The following is a 19,776-nucleotide window of genomic DNA, read 5'->3' as shown; positions in this document are numbered from 1 at the left end:
ATCTGCGTGAGGATACCACGCTTGCTCTTTGTCGAAGACGGCAGTGCTTCCAAGCCGGCCCTAGCAAGGAACAGCATTGGTATGGTACCAAGCAAAAGGGCTCGATTGTCAAGTCTGGCAAGAGAGATAACGCTGATGCCATGTGCGGTATCTTTGTCATGTACGATGCCGTTGCCGGTAAGATTCTGTCAGCTGGTGGTGCCCAGGACTACACTGCAAGCGATGCCAACAAGCGTGCTCACATCACCACCATTGGAGCTCCTTACAAGCCAGCTTCCGTCAAGCGTGTCGCTGATATGGCCTTCCCTCGTGGCTTCGGTAACGCTGTCGTTCTCCCTGATGGAACTGTTCTTGTGACTGGAGGTCAACGCAAGGCAATGGTTTTCACCAACACTGATGGTATCCTGGTCCCCGAGCTCTACAACCCTGCCACCAACAAGTGGACTCAGCTTGCGCCTCACGCTGTACCCCGCAACTACCACTCTGTATCTATCCTGTTGCCCGATGCCACGGTATTTATCGGTGGCGGCGGCCTCTGCTACGTTGCTAAGATTGGTGGTTCAACTGCTGGCTGCGACAAGACAGCTGATCACGCTGATGGAGAGATCTTCCAGCCTCCTTACCTGTTCAACAAGGATGGCTCCATTGCTAAGCGCCCCATCATACAGAACCTGGCTCAGAAGCCTGTCAAAGCCGGTAGCACTCTCAAGTTCAACGTCACTAACACTTCTGGCAAGGTCAAGATGTCTCTTGTTCGTATGGGAAGTGCTACACACTCCGTCAACAGTGACCAGAGGCGTGTCCCTCTCACCGACTTCCAAGTCAAGGGCAACCAGTACACTGTCAAGCTACCCAAGGATAATGGTATCCTTCTGCCTGGCTATTACTATCTCTTTGTCATGTCGCCGCAGGGCACTCCTAGCATGTCAAAGACAGTTCAGATTGCATTGTAATTAGCAAGCGGAATGTAGCATTCCCTTTTCAGGATAGAAACCTCTACGAGCAAAATGAGCTGTGTTTTGCACTCACCATAAACTTTATACATAATAAATAAGCCACAAAGCCTTTATCTATGTTATCTTTACGTCTCCACTGGCACATAAATTTCGGTGCAGGGAATACCCCGCCGATAACAAAAGGGACATCCAGTACATAAATAGACTTATTTTGCAGCAAGAGGTACTGTATTCCAGGACTTTAAAACTTGCTCATACGCTGTATGGTTATTCGCCAATCTTTTCCCATCTCACGCATAGGCGCCTAAGTATGCGTTTACGCCGTGACCCTTAGAGAGCTGTGGCAAGCAAGGTATGGTGTGTTAAGGTGGGTAGCCCAATTACAATACGAACCCTACCAGCTCGCCAACTGCAGCCCGTTGCCTGATTGCCCCTAAGATAAAAGCAACAGGCGCGCCCCTCCGAATCCATCGTTGTCCTTCTCCCTATGGTTCGGTCTCACATTTTATAAACCTCATTATCCTTTCTTATCGCATCAGTTGATATCGAGTTGGACCGGATTCATCATCGTAGGGACCAACCCTTCCTTAGATTTTGTGTCATGTTGACATAAAACAGCCTCAAAATGAGCGACCCTGGTATCATGCACCCAGTCGAGGAGCTATTCATTGACATTTCCATTCATGAAGTACTGACTCAGACAATGGTAACATTTGTCGAGCCATGGAAAACTATGTATATGGAATCAATTCGAGAGCAACGATATGGGGACGCGATTTGGGCTCGCTACTGCATCGAGGGAGGGGTAGAAAACGGTGTCATCATTGGCGAAGGCCCGAATCCTGATATCACGATACTTGATCAAATCAGGGAAGATGCAGTTGAAGCAAAGACAAACGAGCCAGGGCTATGGGCAGAGGCTCTGGAGCTCTATCGAACGTCTAGTAGTACAGACGGGCACCCGGAGGTCCTCAAGATCATCTTTGACACTGAATGGATGGACTCTCGAGACTGAAGATGTGGAGAAGAAGACGGAGACGAGAAGACGAGGTGGTGTGATTGAGCAGGGTAGGCTGAAAGACTAGTTGGACCTTTTGAAAAGGATTCATTGAATGGTTAGCGGCCTGTCTACAACTCATAGTGTCATAGCATGAAATACGAGGATATGCCCTTGCTCATTCACGAAAGCCAACGTCAAAGAGCATCGATCACTTGAGAAAACATGCTCAAAATGCCGATATTTTAGATGTGTCGGCATTTGAGGATGGCACGTGTCTAACCCAGCCAATTGGACGAAGTAATAAAGGCCCCTGAGGGCGGCTAGAACACAGAAATCAGAACCAACACACAATGAGGACCAACAAAGTCTCACACTATTCAGGCATTAATGCAAAGATGGCACGGTAGGCTTTGTGTAAACCCTGCTAACGTTGTTGAATGTAGCGATTATAAGAAACAGTCTTAGATAAGATAACCCCGATCTTAATACAGATAGGCTTTAAATGTTTGATACTTGTCAACCTTAGTATATATCCCTCTCTCTAACATGTCATCGCCAAACCGCAAGTAACAATAGTGCTTTTGTTTATGTGCGTTTGACCATGATGTGGAAGATTTTCTGTTATCTTCTCTGCGAGATTTACGGCTGAAGCCGTTGCCTTCTACGCGAGTACTAGCAGCGACGATACCCATTTAGATCTCATCAAGGCGATTGTGGACGCGACCCCGGACGAGAACCTTGTCAAACGTGCTACGTTCAAGATAAACTGCGACCGTGCCAACTATCTCGCGCGTCAGTCAGACTGCCAGGTGCTCATCTCTCACATGACGAAGGCCAAGATGAACATAGGAGACACGAGGCTTGCCGCTATCTATGGTGGTTGTAGACTGGGGGTCGGACCATATCGTTCTGCTCCAGATATCACGTACAACACTGCACATGCGGTGGCAATTCTCATTGAAGAGAAATGTGAGAGGAGGATTGGATGTTGCAAATTTGTGTCAGGTTCTTCGCCAAAGAATGGGAGACACCGAAAGGTCTGTTTGAGGTCGAAGCGGAGCGGATGTCGATGAACAATTGGGCCTCATATCTCAGGGATTAAGCCATGCACCAAGGGTCTCCCCGGTAATATTTCTCGATGCTCAGGTGGTCAAGAGGGTCTCGAGTCTCTAAGAAGATCTCAATCAAGTTGGGGTTGGATATTCTGTTGTGACTATGGTGTTGTAGATACCTGGGGCTTCTCGATCCCATATATACGATAGTACTCTTCACTAATTGGAATTTGCTTTGCACCAGCCGGCCGAGTGACATTCCGTCCCCATTCCTTTGGCACTGAATGCTTGTCCTGCCACTCATATATCGCATCAAAATCCCGACACTGATGATTGACAGCAAAGTCTGGGAATGGATTCGACTGAGTCTCAACCCAGTTGAAGGTGATGATGTCCAAGTTTCCATTACACATGAGATTCTGCATCAAGATGTCTGTGCAATGGCTTACATGGATCCAATGCAAGTCGCTGAAGGGCTTCTTTGCCGTGCCATTGCGGTTGTATTCAGCCCAAGCTAGATGCCGAAGAAGGTTGAGGCAGTGGATCTGATGGAACATGTCGATTTGGGCCATGTAAGCATTATCACCAAGACCATACTCTTGGGGGAACTTGACAAGGAGCTCCGGGTCTTTGCCCAGTCGACGAACCTCAGCCTCGGTGATAGGGAAGACACGAATGATCTCAAGATCCTCCCACGCTTCATCAACCTCCGGATCAGGCTTGAGGGAGTTGCGCCACTTGGACGGATTCTTGGCTTCAAATAAGCCACCCTCTGTTTCAATAGGCCTCATCTTGAAGTTGATTGAGTCCAGGACAGGAGCTTCAATAGAAGTCAATTAAGTGTTGACATCAAGGCGACTGAAGGCAAACTCACAGTAAAAGGACGTCTTGCGGATGTAATCCATCTCGGATTCTGAGGTAAGTCGGAAGGAAGCAGCACCGAAAAGACCGAGAGATATCAGAAAGAGAAGAAGGTTGAGACCGACCAAAGCATGCTTTCTCCAACTCTGTCGCTGGCTTGGTCGAGTCCACTCGATCTCATCGCTCTCTCTGTCACTGCCTAGAAGACTCTCATCGGAGCCTCTGTCCTCTTTGAATGACATGATTTTGGCTATGTTCATAGATCCCGTTGGCAAGCAGACTGAGGGGGTGGAAATAAGTCCAATGACTCCCAGGTTTGCAAAAGATTAAAGCCTAAATGCTATGGAAGATGAATTGTAAACTTGAGCAATGGGAGTGCTTTATTACTGATATCTTGTCGCATTTCATTATCATCACCAAATCTGGGGGCCAAAACAAAACCACCTTCCCTAAGCAGAATATCAAAGGTACTTTTGATGCAGGATGCCGATCAATCCGGCACAGCAATCCGAGATAGATCTCGGGTTTCCGAAGAGGATCTCAAAGTGGGTACTTTTGAAGACAGATGCCGAGTTCCGGTAAGACGCCTTCTCTTGATGCGATGTTTTTGGACTCTGGCATCACCATCCTACACCAAAACGAGATATGCAGTGACGCATCATCACAAGAACTTCTGTTGATGCACACTAATTGATGCATTTCGTTGGATATGTGAACCTTATCTACCCCGCAGCAAAAAGACCTTCCCTTCCAAGTAGTGACCGATTTGAACAAATATACGAGGTGTGCGAAATAGCAGATGATAGATGATGTATTTAATGATGAAATCATCCTTTGCAAGATCCAGTGGAAGAAGAAATAAGTCTCACAGTACAGCAGTTCCCAATAGCAAACCGAGCCACAATGAAGTTATCTCAGATCCTCAGCACCGCCGCACTTTGCAGCTTTGCAGTTGCAAGCCCTCTTCCTGGTACGTTTTACTATACCTGGCAGGCAATAAAAGTTAACCTCTAGTTTAGGCAATGCAATTACTGAGAGAGAGGCGAATCCTGTTTCACCTCCTACTTATGGAAACAAGTACATCTTAGAGGATGACCTTGACAAGCGTACGCCTCCTGGCTACGGCGTCAAGTACATCCTGGAAGACGATCTTGACAAGCGTGAACCTCAGAGAAATACGTATGGCAAGGCCTATACTCTGAAGATGAAGGACGATGGTTTCGAGAAGCGTGACCCTCAGGATGCCTACAGGAAGTTCTACACCCTCAAGATGAAGGATGATGGTTTCAAGAAGAGAGATCCTCAGAATGCATATGGTAGAGCTTACACTTTGAAGATGGATGATGACGGAATTGAAGAGCGTGAGGCTGAAAGTGAGGAATAAATATTCCTATCATAGAATAACTTCTATGAGTTATAAACATCCTTGTTAGGCACAAGCTCAGCATTAACAACCCAGTATAGTGCAGCCCAGTGAAGAAAGTAAGTGGTGAGTGCGAAGACCAACGATGTAGTAAAGCAAAGCACTGTTACCACCTCGCGCGCCCAAAATCTAGTACTTTTAGTAGTGCCATATATGTGTATTGAAATCCTGACGAGCAAGAACACTCTGTTGTTTCCCAGTAGTTGCTAGTCAGAAGAACAATGCCAGGCGTCTTGGTCGAGGCATTGGAGAGATCCAACTGCTACGATCCGATTCCAGAATTTCACACAGTAAAGCTTTGCCACATTGCGATTTGCGCCACAATCAGGAACTCATATGTCGAAATTGAGGTGCCTAGAAGCGCATGGACAAGTGCGCAAGACAGTGCAATCTTTGCAGTGTATGGAAGGACTGAAGAGCAATTCCACGTCATCAAGCTGCTGACAAAGATAGCGACTATACGATGTCCTATCACTGCATAACACAAGGCTATGCTGAACATTGGTTCTTAGACCACCAGCCACGGTAGTTAGAGTCAAACTCCCAATCTACATTGCTACTCATAATGCCATGTTTCTTAACCCTCACGTCGCTAGTATCACACTCGTCAATCATGCGTCTCAAGATCCGGCCACAGTCTGACTTGGGCCTTTTGCCACCCACCGTGAACCAGCACAGGTTCTTGACTGTGACGCTCATAAGAACATCGACAGCAAACCCGAAACCATCTCCTGTGCAGACCACTCGATCTCGGGTTTCGTCGCATGTTAACCCCATCATCATGTCTTGGCGAGGAATTGAGCCGTCATTGTTATGCCAGCTAGGGGAGGAAAGAAAACTCGGGGCCTTGACCCTAAGTGGTGAAAGTTTAGGTAAATTTAGCCTAAGCTTAGGGAACTCTTCACTAAGTTTATTCAACACCTTATATTATGATTTGGTGTCTTCTTGCCCCCTGAGGCCCAGCAACTGCGGTACTTGGACGTATCTTGGTGCCTTGGATACTTAGGCGACAGGCCCATCAGCTTAATTGGCTGCTCCTTAAGGGCAGGCTTATTCTTGAACTGGCGAGGGATTAATTTTGCAGCTGCATCTTGGGCTGCAAAGAAAGAAGAAACAATAGCCAAATGACAGAGCTAAATTCAATTTGGCCATGATGAAGTGAGTAACTAAGTGAATGGATTAATGATAGCTAGATGCGCCTTAGCCCACTGGTCCGTTTGGTGCACCAGGGTTCCAGCCTTCTGGGCCTTCCTCATCTTCTCTATACAGCTGCCAATTCCGGGACACAGGTCCGCCATACCGAACAAAGCCTTCCGGTGTTTGTTCCACCAAACTTGCCGTATTATCATACCCCTGACGCTCGTCAACATCAACAAGACACTGCCCAGCCAGCCTTTCATTGCGTATCAGCATAGGATGCATTTCGGGGTACATGTTGGGCCACTCTGCGTATTCGAAGATCCCATGATCTAACATCAGTGGTTTGCCACTAGTCCATGCTGTAGGTAATCTTGCGCCTGTAGTCAGCGTTCGCCATGGCCGCCCCCCAGCTATATCGATATAGTCTCTCTTGTCCAGGACTACAAATCCCTCCCCATTTCTCATCCGGATATAGTGAGCCGGAGTGTGACTGTGGCCCGCCAGCCATGTCACCGGGAATGCCCATGTTTTGGTGTCACGGACCTCTTTTCCTATGTTACAGCGCAGGAAAGTCCGATATATGGACTTGTCAGACTCGCCACCTGATGGTGAGACTCCCAAAACTGTAATCTTGGAGGCGGATGATGTTTCCGGTAGCTTGGCTACCTGTTGTAACCATGGACCACCGAGTGCCAGGTTGATAAAGGCCGAGGCTGATGCAAATCTGCCCACTCATTATTCTCAATGCAAACCAAGTGGAGACTGCTTAGGTGCGGTAGGCGGATGGGATGGAAGACCTTATCTTTGTCCCACGTGCCTAGCATTGTATTGCACACAGGGTCTAAATTGATATGAACGTGCTGCAATCGTGGTAATAGGCGTCGTAGATCCTCGCACAGATGCGTGGGGTCTGGGTCGGGATTGCTATCATTTGTGTCTCCCACCGCAAGTTCCAGACTAATGCAACTTTCAGGAAGGCTCTTGAGTAAGGAAGAAATTGTTAACCTCGTAGTCTTGTAAAGTTGAGCTTCTGACCAGGGCTTGAGAGAGTTTTTCATAGTTCGATGATGTCTCACAAGGGAGAATGACTTGAGATTACCCATAGTTGGTATAACATTTGCCAATTACGCGATTAGTAGTTCCATTTTGTCCCATTCGGCTTTGCCCAGTCGACCTGACTGATCGTCATGGTTAAACTGTCGAAGGTTTTGTTGACTGAGTCACATCCGGGCGACTGGAAGGTTCGATAGCTGAGAGAATACAGGGCTGATCAAGTTCATAAGATTCAATACATGATAATTGCCGAGGACTTCGGTGAGGAGAGCGGTAAGTTTGACAGTCATGGGAAAAGAAAAGAGTATGCGCACGGATGTGGATGGAAGCGAGGGCTGGGATAAAAGGATAAGCGAGAAGTCCAAAGTCCATTTGCGCCGGGACCAGTAAGCATCTTAAATAGACATCTTGCGCCACCTTGGCGCTGCGGGAGAACAGGGGCAAAAGGTTTGTCTACTCAACCAACATACCTTTGGGGCTCTCGGCAGTTTTGGCTTACACCAAAATTCGCTGGCTCTACCCGAGGTCCCACTATTGCCGATTCTCGGACTTGCTCAAGATTCTTTGGAGGAACAAAAGGAAGACAAGCCCGCTAAAGAACCGTATATCGTACGCGCTGTCACGGCGAGTGACGGGAACGAAAGCTCTACTGCAGTAATCGAAGACTGCAAGACACTGACTTCTAGGGCTGCAGACAAATTTGGATGGATGCAACGTCGCCAATCGAAGCGGCGATTCGACTTTATGGCATCCTGTCCTGGTGGCAGCTGCTGCAGCAGGAAGGGGCAATGCGGCTACGGAGAAAAAGTCTAAGGCTCCAAGGTCTCAGTTTCTAGTTGCGATGCGACGGATGGCAGCTTGAAGCAAAGGTAGCCTCGGCGGAAAGGTCAAATGTCCACTCAAATTATGTTGCAGTGCGTAAAGCTACTGTGTCGTTGAGGACGACTTTTGTCGACCTGGTACGCAGGCAACTCTTGCCAAAATGGTTTTGGCAGATGCAAAAAGATCAGGCCACCATCTTGCGGCGGACGCTCAGTCTCTACGAGGAACATTGGTTACTACCAGTTTGCCAATGTGCGCGAACGGCAGTGCAACCGCATCATGCCCAAGCAAATACGCACCGATGGCCTCACCCACTTGTACGGCTCGTTTGCTACTATAGATCCAGACACGCTTACGGTCAAGCCGTGGCATGAAGACGATGTGAAGCTCTACAAGGAGTTCACAGGTCTCAAGAAGAAAGGACTCTAGGTTCTCTCTGCCGGAATAAGCTCACAGCCACAAGTCTCAACTGCAAATAACACTTTTAACCCACAACTTAGACAATGAGGACTACCTTTAGTGACTTTCCTGCCAGCTCTGCGCGTAGGGCAAGGTTTATGAAGTCTTTAACCAGTTTACTTGATGAACACGGCTTTCAGGGCATTGATCTTAAGTCGGAGTAGCAAGTTATACTTTGTTTCCGTTGATCGACTCATGGGCGACCCACTAACTAGATCACCAAGGCCGGGAGCCCCTATACGAGGCGGCCGCAAGGAGGATACAGACTCCTAGGTGCCACTCCTTAAGGATATGCGGGCTTCATTTCGGTCCAAGTATGGAGTCAGTATCGCTATCTCCACCAGCTGCTAGTTCTTACTGTGGTTCAAACCGAAGGAGATAGATCAACATGTTGAATACGTGGGGAATCATGACATATGATCTTCATGGGCCTTGGGATGAGGATGTTACGCAGATTGTACGCGTCACCCTTGGCTACACAAACATCCCCGAGATTGCCAACCGGTCACTGCAACTATACTACACCGGCGTCGACCCTGCAAAGGTCTGCATGGGCCTTGATTACTATGCACATCGCTATGCCGTCGCCGATTCGAAATGCAGTGGTTTATGTATCGGAGAAATATAATATACCAAAGTCGTTGTCATAAGCTGCATAAGCAGGTTGCCTTCCGATATGGAGGTGGCAATTATGCTAGAGCCTCGATTTAAAGTGCTCGTTGAACCCGGGTCCTAGCCCTCTTTGTATTAAGTAGATGTCTTCCAGGCCAATAATAAATAGCCCCCATACAAAAGGACCAGATTTCCTATCAAGAAAATGTAGGGGGTCACTTTCCAAGGCGTAGTTAAAACAGATACCACCTTATCTATCAACTCTATAACCCCAGTCCCTGGTGGTTCGTTGTCCAATTTCCACCACCACCAATCGTCTTCCAGGATATAGTTGGATGAAAACCTCCTGAATCGCATCATGACATGTACTAGGTTAAGGTGGTGCAGAGCTCCGGTCCGGCCCACTCTGTGTATTTGCGTCTGTTCACCCATTTCGAGGATGGTATATCCAGTGGTAACTTTCCATGCGTCGCGACATCCCATCCAAGCTCTCGGGCTTCTTTTTCAATGTCTACTGAGTGGTCAGCGAGCGGCGGGCTCAGTCTTCCTCTCCAAAATCCCTCTTCTCGCTTTTCCAAGTCCATAATAAATCTTATCGCTGACTTGAGGCTCGTTCTCACACTGCGGACAGAGCTGCCAGATGCCATGTGATCAGCGAAAGTCTGTCCGTTGCAACACAAACTGTGGAATGATATGGGCCTACTGAGACCTTCTGTAGTTCCAGTAGATACCAGAGATACAGGAAGGTTATCAATCTCTTCAACTGTAAAACGTTCTCTTCTTGACACTTTCGTTTGATGGAAGACCATGAAGAGGGACTTGAATAGAGGATGGATCGTGTGGGTTCTGCTCAACATCATATGCAAATCCTCTTGTAGCTGTCCCAATGGTGTAGGGAAAGGTGGAACAAATAGTTTCTGAAGCATCTCAGGTGCGACGCCTCTAGAAATATCAGACGAGAAACTTTGGATGAGCTTCTGATGAAATTCCGAGACATCCGCGAGCGTTGGTTCAATGTCTCTAGTATGATGCCTAAACGTGATAGATTTCGCAATGTAGCGACCATGCTCTATATCAGAATCATATGGCTTGAACCAATGACGGTAAAGCCAGGGGTCGAGAGAGTTCAAGACACCGCCAGCAGCTGTATCTGATTCCTTTCTGGATAACAGAGATACATCGCGACAGACTTGTTATGACAGTCGATGAAATGTTGAGCACCATAGTAGTCAAGGTACCACTCTACGCTATCTTGACGGGCTGGAAATATGCAGTACAAAGGCTCTCGAGAAAATCGTGCGTAAGTAATCTCCCAGTGCTCTTTTTCCTTAAGCGCACGCAGCTAATGGAGGATCTGGTCCCTGTCTGTGAAGGGTCCTGGTAAGTCTAGCGCCGGATCTGCTGCGACGACACGATCATATTCCTTGGCAACCGTGGCCATCAAACGTCGACGGGTTCTGTGGATGACATGATCTGCTTTTTGGGAATGGTGAGTGTTGGGTTCAGAAGACATAGCGATGTCGTGATGTCGACGGGTGAAGATTGAAGTGCAGAAGAAAGTGAAGACGGATGCAAGGGAGCAAGGAACTCACTCTTATAATTGGAAGGCTGAAAGCTAACTCGCGGCCTACTTCCAACTCGAAGCTGCTTGAAAACTCTAATATTAAAGAGAGTTTCCAGCCTAAAGCTTAACCTTATAGGCCGCCGGCCGTCATCCATAGTTACGCATGTTTCTGGCTCAGCCATACAGAACAATAAGAAAGTGAGAGTTTAGATTACAGCGAAGCCTGATTGAAACCTTGATCTGACTTTTCCTACACAAGTATCTGCATGCACCATATCAAGGTTTACTTGCCAGGGCGTGCCCCCTATTGACTAGCGAGGATCGAGGGACACCTTCTTATAACCCATAATAGCAGGCAAATAAGTTATCTTTTAGGTTTTAATAATATTAGTATTTTACTATAGCTATTAGTTAGTTATTATAGTATTAATATCTAAGTTATAGGCTAGAAGTGTTATTTATAGTTAAGATCTGTGGCTGTAAGCTTATTCTAGTAAAGAGAACCTAGAGGATCGAGGGACTGTTTACGTCATGTGACCGGTTCGCAGGTGACAATACAGGTTGCTCAATCAATGCAGATCCGTGCTTAACCTAGACATATATGTCGCTTGATTAATCTATAGTGTGTAGGTTGGCTAAAGGTTGGAACACATATGGAAACTATTTATTCTACAAAAAGCCTTCGACCAGCGGGACTCGTACTCAAGGAGTACTGTACAAAGCAGGGCTCTAGCACAATAATCATCTGCACGTCTGTAGCCAACCTGATCATCCTGTCAATCCTTGGCCACAGGCTATTTTTCCAAAAGTTGAGTAATGCAGATTACAATCTGGAGAACTCTAAGTAGACATTAAGTAAATTTTTTTCTGATGGATTGATGCAAAACTTACGTTGAGGCGCAGGCGAGTCCCAGAGCTGCTTGGAATAGTGTCTCTCGAGCCAAAGGCGCGTCTTCTGAACTGAGAGCGCTACCCCCGGGCCACCAATCCCGGAATAGACCAAAGCAGATCAGGCAGATTATTGATCCGATTACAATGACGCAGTCGACAAGAATGCGGAATGATACATAGGCTGGCGGGAAGATTCTGACCAAAGGGTAGAGAATTTCTATAGCCGACCAGCAGAAAGTCGTGACGAACTAATTCGTCAATACATGGAGGTCAGCATGTTGATATGATATGCCCACTTACAGCTGGTCCCAGTATTCCAATTGCAATAAAGTTCTTCGGGGCAGGGATAGAGGAGACGACGATCCCGGCAATTGTGACTCCAAGAACGAGTGCTCGAAGTGCTAACACCAGGTTGGTAGGCCGCTGTGGCTTTTGTTTTTGCGAGGGTCTGCTGTATTGTTTGGCCTCCATGTTGAGTGATTCAAGTTTCAGTGCAGATTTCAACTCATATATTAAACAATAAGGTCAAAGTGAAAAGTTGTTGGAAATGAATGCTGTTTTATATTGCGCGATAGGGCAAAGGCTGTCAAGAGGTCAAAGCAATCATCACTTCCCTGCACCCAAGAAGGAATCCCGCAGCATATAAACAGCGAAGCCACTGGAATCAGATCATGGCTTCTCATGATGACGCAGTGGAAAGTAATATGCGCAAAACAGGCGGAACGAAAATCATTAAGAGGCTACCACTTAGTTCGCTTTTCAAAATTAGGTCTAGCTTGCGACACGGAATCTACCCGAGGCTCGAGCGCAACAACAATTCGACAAGGTAGAGAGACTGCGAGTTCGGAAGCAGCCACTAGTGGGCAAAACTAACTTTAAGGCTGATACGAAAACTTGGTACGGAGCGCGACTAGGGACTCAATGCCGGGTCAGCAGCTCAAGTTGTTGGCGTGCAAGGTGGTGCATTAATTAGCCGACTACCGAGGCAACACTGGTGCACGTGAACACACCGCAAGCTGTATTTAAAAGATAACAATTTGGTGAAGGCTCTGCAATCGTTGTTGGCAGTTCTGAATGGATTCTGTTATGGGACATGTTAAACTTGGTAAAAGATTGATATGGAATCATTAGTAGTACAGTTCTGTTTATGATTCTATGAGTTCAGTGTGTTAACAGTGTATGAGCAGCACTAAGACTCTGGTTGTTCAGAGGTCAGTTGTTTTTCGACCATTGTTCAGCGGCTGTCGCCATTGCAGACTAAAAAGCTGTAGCTGCCGTTTTATCATATAATCGGTTATTGCACGACGCTGGGCTCTGCTATGTTGTAGCGAACTAAATAAATTGCATATTCCCGCCAATCTCTACCGTAAGTTTTAGACAGCGCAGCCACTAGATACCGTGATATCTACGGAGTACACCAACCGCATTAGTGAATTCTTACGTTATACTCTTTTTGGGATCCCGGGTCACTTTCTTTACCCCGCAACGCCCTTCACTCATCCGTAACTTCAATTCCACTCACCTTTCCCAATCCGTTTGTTTGCAGAGCAGTCTTATCATGCAGCGACCTGAAATTCGCTCACGACAAGGTGCGTTCAACAAGAAGGATATATATATATATCCTTGTTTTACTTTTGCTATCCCCCTCACTCAATCTCAGTTATATGACCTGTTATTTGAGGCAGCGTTCCCTTGTTTTTGTCTCATTTGCACACATCGTGACCTGGCTAATCGGTTCACTAGGTTGCCTGACTTGCAGGAAGCGTCATAGAAAATGCGATGAGAAGCGGCCTGTCTGCACACTCTGCCAAAAGTCAGGCCGCACTTGCGACTACACAAACGAATTCCGTTGGGCGCCCGTTGGCGATGTGTTTGTTGTTCCTGATGTTTCGTTCAACGCAGGTACCAAAAGGGTTATTCCAGACGAGAGGCAAAGACCGGCCCAGAATAGGGGTCGACAACAGCGTAAGCGTGGCCGATGGCAAGATGCACATCAAAGCGATAACAGCGGCCAGGTCTTGAACAAATGCCAAAACGAGGCCCAGACTCTCGATCAAGGTCAAAGCTCAAACTTGGGCACGGCGTCTTACGATAACGACAACCAGTTACGTTCGGGATAGATTGAACATCGAGATGGGGTTTGTTCTAGATCTGTACCAACTCTAGATGCTTTGCATACGCCTGACCTCCATTAGTCCTGCCACTACACACCAGCAAATGCCTTCACTGCAGGATCTAGAAGGTTTGACTCGAGGGAACAGCGACATGAGCTTATATTTCGACGACCTTCCAAATGTGCAGTTTGACAGCAACTGGCTCAACGCATTTGTGATGGATCAGGACCTCACGACATTATCCGCCCAATACGAGGATCATGTACCTGCTATAGGCGACAGCCTAAGCGGGCAATTGATACCAGACCCGACAAGTATCCAGTTGGACTCTGTCCCAAGTGATGGAGACGCTTTGTTAGAGATCATCGAAAGCGAACATGAAGTCGAGAGATCAAAATCAGGTAACGATACCGTATTTGGTACCACCAAGACCTTTGAGCACAGCTTAGCACCGCCAACACCAAGCCTTCCCGCTTGCACTGAGGAAATCGCATTCAACTACTGTAAGCTTTTTTAAACTCCGTCGTCCATTTACTAAAATTAACATTGTGTCTTGTCAGTTATGACCGATGCTTCTCCTCGGATTCCAGCTCTTGATAGTCCTGGAAATCCGTTTCGTGAGCTTTGCAGAATCTCCATCTCATATCCGCTACTCTTACATACGTTCTTGTATGTGTCAGCTGCAAATATGTACAACTATTGCAGAGGTGACCTGAAAACTCTGGAAGAGCGTCGGTCACAAGCTTTGAGATCGTTGCGGAGTATGGAACGATTTCTCCGACTTTCAATACTACGGAAGAGTTGTCTTTATCAATAGAGAATCATGCGTTTTCAGTCTTATCCCTGAGAGAAGTTACCCTTGCAGCATATCTCATTCACATCGCTTCGGAGGTTATGACTGGTAGCCTCACGACGGACACACATCTTCGAAATGCATTCAAGCTGGTGGTTGAACTACGATATATCGACAAGATGCCTGACGGATTCTATTCTCGCTTCTTAGTGCAGCGATTTGCCATGATTGATATCATCATGTCTCTCTTGCGGCGCCGGAAGCCCCTCGCACCCGAATCTTTCATCTTGTATCAGCAGCATGAGGAAGCTGACGTACCTGGGCCGTCCTTTCGCGAACTGACTGGCTGCCCTCAGCCTGTACTTTCTTTTTTGGCGAATATATCGATATTGGCAACTGACGTTGAGTTGGAGAATGACGTACGGCTCGCTCAAGCGTATCAACTCGAAACCACTATGCGAGACTGGGGATCACGAAAGTACCCGATGCCACTAAATATAGCTGCTCGATCAAACAGCCCCCTGTCTGTCCCTCCCTCCCAAGATGACCATCTAAGTACCCTGAATGCATGCTTTTACTGGATGGCGCACCTTCTCCTTGCGCGGCGAGTATTTATGGATCCCACAGCGTCAAGTCGGGTTCAACTTTACCGAAAGCATCTTTTCTCTCTTATTGATAGACTCCCTCCGGGCTGTGGGCCAGACTCCTCATTGCCAATTCCGTTCTATATGGCTGCACGAGAGGCTATCGTACCTCTGGACCGTGAATGGGTGCGCCAAAAACACGATGAGATGATAATCATATATCCAGATCGTTCTAGAGAGCTTATGATGTCTTTGACAGAAGACATTTGGAGTCTCAGTGACAGGGAATATCACGACCTGGTGTCCAAAGGGCCTTGGGACCTCCCTTGAATGGATAATGATATGAACATCCGAATTAAGGACTCTCAAGCAATGCATTCTATAATTTAGCAAATAGCTATTTGAAACGGAATTTAAGCCGGTAAAGATATTTTACACTGGTGAACAGTACCTTGGCACCGGCTTTAAGTTGACATTCGTATCAAATGGGAGTTCTGAGTGCATCTGCTAGGCAATTATTATTGAACCTGTTTCCAATGGCCAACAAGGCGTCTCAAACCTCCTAACTGTATGGCAGATATCATCCACGATTACTGCAGGCTCCGGGTGGGGTACAGGAAACCAGCTTAAGCCCAAAATGGAGATGCGTGTCGCATCCCAAAATGGGCGTAATGCTGCAAACTCTCCGCTCTTTCGCAATCTTCTTAACGAATAGAAAGGGACGGGATCGTTCCCGGCTATTGCTCCGGTCTGCGAACCGGTTCCACAAACTGTTCTTGATGACGTTCAGACGATGTTTTGAATCACTTCGGGTTCCGAGTCTTACCTTTCCCACATGGGAAATGCGAGCCATAATCCCTCCTGTATTCAGATGATAATTAGATATGATCCAGCTGCTCAGTGGCCATGGATAAATAGCTCCCGTAAGACTTAGGGTGCCTTAACAGTAACAATAGACAACTTCATGCAATCGCTCAAGCCGTACCAAGACAACTTGCACCATGGCTCCATCTGCAACCAGCCCTCGATTACCTACCAGCAAACTCAACATCACACCCGTGCTGTCTGAGAAAACTGCGCGCCATGTAGAGACTTGGTCCAAGCACATCAGGGGAGAGTTCCCAACACTGCCAGTTGCTGTTGAATCGGCTAAGGGTCATACCGTCGTCGATGTAGATGGCAAGGAATATATAGACTTCATTGGCCAATTTGCCGTCATGAACTTTGGCTATTCTCATCCCAAGATCGCTAAAGCAGCTGCGGACCAAGTCTACAAGATGCCGCTAAGTGGAACGGCTTACATCAGCCCATTGTACGTGGAATTCGCAGAGCGGCTCACTAAAGTAAGTAACGATGGAATTCCAGCTAACCTTTGCTGAGATGGCAAATCCTAATTCCGTTAGAAATTCGGGTTTGACTCAATTGCGACCATGCTGAGCGGATCTGAGGCAGTGGAATCGGCCGTCAAGATTGCACGCAAATGGGCGTATCTCAAGAAAGGGATACCGCAGGACCAGGCTCATGTTCTCACGGTAGATCAATGCTACCACGGCCTGACCCTGTCTACCATGCCCATGGCCACAGTTTCCCACAAACGTTAGTTTCACCAGCCCTAACTCACAACTTCCTGTGCTGAAACTCATGGAACGCAGATTTCGGACAACATCTCCCAACATTGGATCTTACGCTCCTACAAGTGGTAAACTTATTCCTTTTGGGGATTTAAGAAGCTTTGAGAAAGTATTTGAGGAGGATGGCGAAAGGATTGCTGCGCTTTTCGTTGAGCCTGTCCAAGGCTGGGCGGGGTTAGTACCAAACGAACAGTCGAATCGAGTGCCCAATCGCTGACTGTTCAATCAGAACAATTGTTCCTCCCAAGGGCTACTTGAAAGGTGCACAAGGATTATGCAGAAAGCATAATGTCCTCTTGATTTATGACGAGATCCAGGCTGGGTATGGCCGAACGGGAAAAGACCTTTCCTTTCACCACGAACCGGAGCTTGAGCCTGATATGGTGACAATGGCCAAGGGCATCACGGGAGGTTGGCCAAGTTCCAATTACTCATAATTATCATTGTTGGCTAATCTGCTATAGGATACTACCCCATGTCCGTCATTATGGGCAAGAAGCATGTTATGGATTTGCTAAGCAAAAACGAAGTTCTTTCAACGTTTGGAGCTTCTCCTATTGCTCTCTCGGCTGCTCTCGCTACGCTAGATGTCCTGGAAGACGAGAAGATCTCGGAGCGTTCTGAACGTCTTGGAAGAGTCCTGGAGAAGACGATCAAGGAGCTTAACCCGCCACATGTAAAAGAGCTTCGAGGAATCGCGCTTTTTCAATCTTTGGTTCTCGATCAGAGTGAACCGGGCGTAACCCCCCGACGAGTCCAGGCTCTCGCTGCTCATCACGGTGTCCTTGTCGATATTGGTGCGGATCGTTTGAGATTTAGCCCACCTTTGACAATTACAGAGGAGGATCTGGTCAAAGCTCTACATGTTATTGCTCAGTGCTTGGAGGAAGTTACGGCTTTGGGAGACTTTGCTGGGAGTGAATTTCTTAGTTAGAAGGCTCCGAATATAGATAAGGACCATGTTACTCAAACTTGCATCCTTATGGACCCGTGTATAAGTCCATAGTTGAGCTGTATCATGTAACACGAAGTTCGTACAAAAGCAATGTTCTAACTTCCCGCAGTCCTCCTCATTTAACACCACATCACGACAATGTCATCATGTGCCATACCAAACGGAACAGGAATTCCGCCCATCTTACGAGACCTCTAGACCATCAAGTACGCCTTTTCATGTATTATATTCGTTTAAATCCTAGGTAATATAGAAAACATATGAATACGCGACCTAAATCTAGCACTTCACATTATTCTTCGCCACCCATCTATCACATGACTGTCAAAGTCCCAGTTTTCTCAACAAGATACTCTGCCACAGCAACATCTTTGCCGCTTTCCTTTCCGTAGCCAGACTGCTTGATGCCTCCGAAGGGACTTTCTGCCGCAGAGCCATTTCCTGTATTCTAAAGTATGTCAGTTTCTCGTGGACAGTAGCATTGGGATAGACTGCTGCTACTTACTAAGCCAATCATGCCTGCCTCCAGATTCTCGAACAACCTCCACAAACGGTCTGAGTTCCTGGTAAACACATAGCTTGCAATAAACACCAGCCAGTTCATGGAGCCAGTGGTTCTTACTGGAATGACACAAGATATGCAGATGGCCAAAGAGGAAACATTTGGTCCCGTCTGCGGCCTCTTCAAGTTTGAAACAGAGGAACAGGACGTCAAGTGGGCCAACGACACCAGCCTGGGTCTTGAGGAAGACAGCACAAGAGGTCTTCCTGATCCGTTTCTGAGCTTAGCCCCGTTTTCGAGAACGTTCTTGACGGGTGATGCAGCCTTTTCAAGACCAGCAAGCGTAGTGACAGCCCCAAAGTTGTTGGCCGGATCAGCGCCGGGACCGGTCCTGAACTTGCTGGTCTTCACGGAGAAGGCAGTGGCGAATTTCTCATAGATGCCGGCTTGAACATAAACTCGATTTGCCGCAATACATGCTTGGCCCGCATTCCTCTACTTCAATGCCATGATCTGGTCGATGGCTTGGCCGAAATCAGCATCATCAAAGACAATAACGGGACAGTTTCCACCAAGCTCCAGTGTGCACTTTTTAAGACCCTGAGCACAAAGACCAGAAACAATTTTTCCCACCCTAGTGCTGCCTGTGAATGTCACCTTAGCGACTAAAGGATGAGTGCATAAAGCTTCGGAAAGGCTGGGAGTATTCTCCAAAGAGGTCGTTAGGACGTTGAATGTGCCCGATGGAAAACCAGCTCTGGTGGCTAGATCTGCTAGGGCCAGGCAAGATAGAGGCGTTTTGGGTGACGGTTTGACAATCATAGAGCACCCGGCAGCAAAGGCTGCGCTAGCCTTCCTCATGATCATGGCAATAGGGAAGTTCCATGGGACTAGAGCGACAACCACACCAATAGGTTGCTTGATTGTAAGCACTCTTCTTTCTGCACAGCTGGACGCCCCAGTTGTGCCCTGAATCCGTTCAGCTTCACCAGCAAACCACCAAGCGAAGCCCAGAGAATAGTCGATTTCTCCTCGTGCTTCGGCGAGAGGCTTTCCAGTTTCGTATGTAACAAGCTTTGCAAGGTCTTCTTTAGACTCGCCGATCAAGCGATGCCATTCTAGTAACAGCTGGGCTCTTTTACGCGCAGTGTACCCTCTGTACTCAAGAAAGCCGCTGTGAGAAGATTGGACTGCGTTGTTGACATCTTCAGCTAATTGTCAGGGCAGGTAGCCCAAGCAATGCCGCTACCAGGATTAGTGATGATAAATGTTTTGCCAGAAGCTGCTTGAATCCATTCTCCGTGGACGTATGATGCTTCGTGGAGAAGATCCGGGTTGGAAAGTTTGAAAAATCGCTGCATTAT

The 19,776-nt window shown here is 47.3% G+C and overlaps 12 protein-coding genes across 12 annotated transcripts in view; 8 read left to right on the top strand and 4 right to left on the bottom strand.

Annotated features, from left to right (window-relative positions):
- Nucleotides 1-1,060, top strand: part of FVEG_06522 (hypothetical protein) — a 2,586-nt gene extending 1,526 nt beyond the window's left edge. The window contains exon 2 of the mRNA XM_018894917.1: nucleotides 38-1,060. Coding sequence (XP_018752070.1) covers nucleotides 38-953 — 916 coding nt within the window. The 3' untranslated portion in view covers nucleotides 954-1,060. The remainder of the gene's footprint in view (nucleotides 1-37) is intronic.
- Nucleotides 1,061-1,581: 521 nt separating this feature from the next.
- On the top strand, nucleotides 1,582-1,971 carry FVEG_06521 (hypothetical protein; the record flags this gene model as incomplete). Its single annotated transcript, XM_018894916.1, has 1 exon — nucleotides 1,582-1,971. One exon carries the CDS (start codon nucleotides 1,582-1,584, stop codon nucleotides 1,969-1,971), a length of 390 nt encoding a protein of 129 aa, XP_018752069.1.
- Nucleotides 1,972-3,169: 1,198 nt separating this feature from the next.
- On the bottom strand, nucleotides 3,170-4,111 carry FVEG_06520 (hypothetical protein; the record flags this gene model as incomplete). Its single annotated transcript, XM_018894915.1, has 2 exons — nucleotides 3,170-3,828; nucleotides 3,883-4,111. The coding sequence occupies 2 exons, from the start codon at nucleotides 4,109-4,111 to the stop codon at nucleotides 3,170-3,172; spliced, it is 888 nt and encodes a 295-aa protein (XP_018752068.1).
- Nucleotides 4,112-4,772: 661 nt separating this feature from the next.
- FVEG_06519 (hypothetical protein) lies at nucleotides 4,773-5,253 on the top strand (the record flags this gene model as incomplete). Its single annotated transcript, XM_018894914.1, has 2 exons — nucleotides 4,773-4,839; nucleotides 4,889-5,253. The coding sequence occupies 2 exons, from the start codon at nucleotides 4,773-4,775 to the stop codon at nucleotides 5,251-5,253; spliced, it is 432 nt and encodes a 143-aa protein (XP_018752067.1).
- A 1,239-nt stretch (nucleotides 5,254-6,492) lies between these two features.
- Nucleotides 6,493-6,726, bottom strand: FVEG_15875 (hypothetical protein; the record flags this gene model as incomplete). The annotated part of the gene is made up of 1 exon (XM_018905101.1): nucleotides 6,493-6,726. The coding sequence occupies one exon, from the start codon at nucleotides 6,724-6,726 to the stop codon at nucleotides 6,493-6,495; it is 234 nt and encodes a 77-aa protein (XP_018752066.1).
- Nucleotides 6,727-8,586: 1,860 nt separating this feature from the next.
- Nucleotides 8,587-8,736, top strand: FVEG_06518 (hypothetical protein; the record flags this gene model as incomplete). Its single annotated transcript, XM_018894913.1, has 1 exon — nucleotides 8,587-8,736. The coding sequence occupies one exon, from the start codon at nucleotides 8,587-8,589 to the stop codon at nucleotides 8,734-8,736; it is 150 nt and encodes a 49-aa protein (XP_018752065.1).
- Nucleotides 8,737-9,154: 418 nt separating this feature from the next.
- On the top strand, nucleotides 9,155-9,394 carry FVEG_15874 (hypothetical protein; the record flags this gene model as incomplete). The annotated part of the gene is made up of 1 exon (XM_018905100.1): nucleotides 9,155-9,394. One exon carries the CDS (start codon nucleotides 9,155-9,157, stop codon nucleotides 9,392-9,394), a length of 240 nt encoding a protein of 79 aa, XP_018752064.1.
- A 352-nt stretch (nucleotides 9,395-9,746) lies between these two features.
- On the bottom strand, nucleotides 9,747-12,304 carry FVEG_06517 (hypothetical protein; the record flags this gene model as incomplete). Its single annotated transcript, XM_018894912.1, has 3 exons — nucleotides 9,747-10,539; nucleotides 11,834-12,081; nucleotides 12,134-12,304. 3 exons carry the CDS (start codon nucleotides 12,302-12,304, stop codon nucleotides 9,747-9,749), a joined length of 1,212 nt encoding a protein of 403 aa, XP_018752063.1.
- Nucleotides 12,305-13,391: 1,087 nt separating this feature from the next.
- Nucleotides 13,392-13,953, top strand: FVEG_06516 (hypothetical protein; the record flags this gene model as incomplete). Its single annotated transcript, XM_018894911.1, has 2 exons — nucleotides 13,392-13,422; nucleotides 13,577-13,953. 2 exons carry the CDS (start codon nucleotides 13,392-13,394, stop codon nucleotides 13,951-13,953), a joined length of 408 nt encoding a protein of 135 aa, XP_018752062.1.
- Nucleotides 13,954-14,050: 97 nt separating this feature from the next.
- On the top strand, nucleotides 14,051-15,654 carry FVEG_15873 (hypothetical protein; the record flags this gene model as incomplete). Its single annotated transcript, XM_018905099.1, has 3 exons — nucleotides 14,051-14,450; nucleotides 14,508-14,616; nucleotides 14,676-15,654. 3 exons carry the CDS (start codon nucleotides 14,051-14,053, stop codon nucleotides 15,652-15,654), a joined length of 1,488 nt encoding a protein of 495 aa, XP_018752061.1.
- Nucleotides 15,655-16,325: 671 nt separating this feature from the next.
- FVEG_06515 (hypothetical protein) lies at nucleotides 16,326-17,889 on the top strand (the record flags this gene model as incomplete). The annotated part of the gene is made up of 5 exons (XM_018894910.1): nucleotides 16,326-16,667; nucleotides 16,728-16,856; nucleotides 16,909-17,129; nucleotides 17,185-17,366; nucleotides 17,420-17,889. The coding sequence occupies 5 exons, from the start codon at nucleotides 16,326-16,328 to the stop codon at nucleotides 17,887-17,889; spliced, it is 1,344 nt and encodes a 447-aa protein (XP_018752060.1).
- Nucleotides 17,890-18,223: 334 nt separating this feature from the next.
- Nucleotides 18,224-19,773, bottom strand: FVEG_06514 (succinate-semialdehyde dehydrogenase; the record flags this gene model as incomplete). The annotated part of the gene is made up of 4 exons (XM_018894909.1): nucleotides 18,224-18,358; nucleotides 18,416-18,803; nucleotides 18,912-19,617; nucleotides 19,662-19,773. 4 exons carry the CDS (start codon nucleotides 19,771-19,773, stop codon nucleotides 18,224-18,226), a joined length of 1,341 nt encoding a protein of 446 aa, XP_018752059.1.
- Nucleotides 19,774-19,776: the final 3 nt, after the last annotated feature.

The sequence above is a fragment of the Fusarium verticillioides genome, chromosome 7, assembly GCF_000149555.1.
Source record: "Fusarium verticillioides 7600 chromosome 7, whole genome shotgun sequence".
In the NCBI taxonomy this organism is placed as follows: Eukaryota; Fungi; Ascomycota; class Sordariomycetes; order Hypocreales; family Nectriaceae; genus Fusarium; species Fusarium verticillioides.
This window is presented reverse-complemented; position numbering and strand designations above follow the sequence as displayed.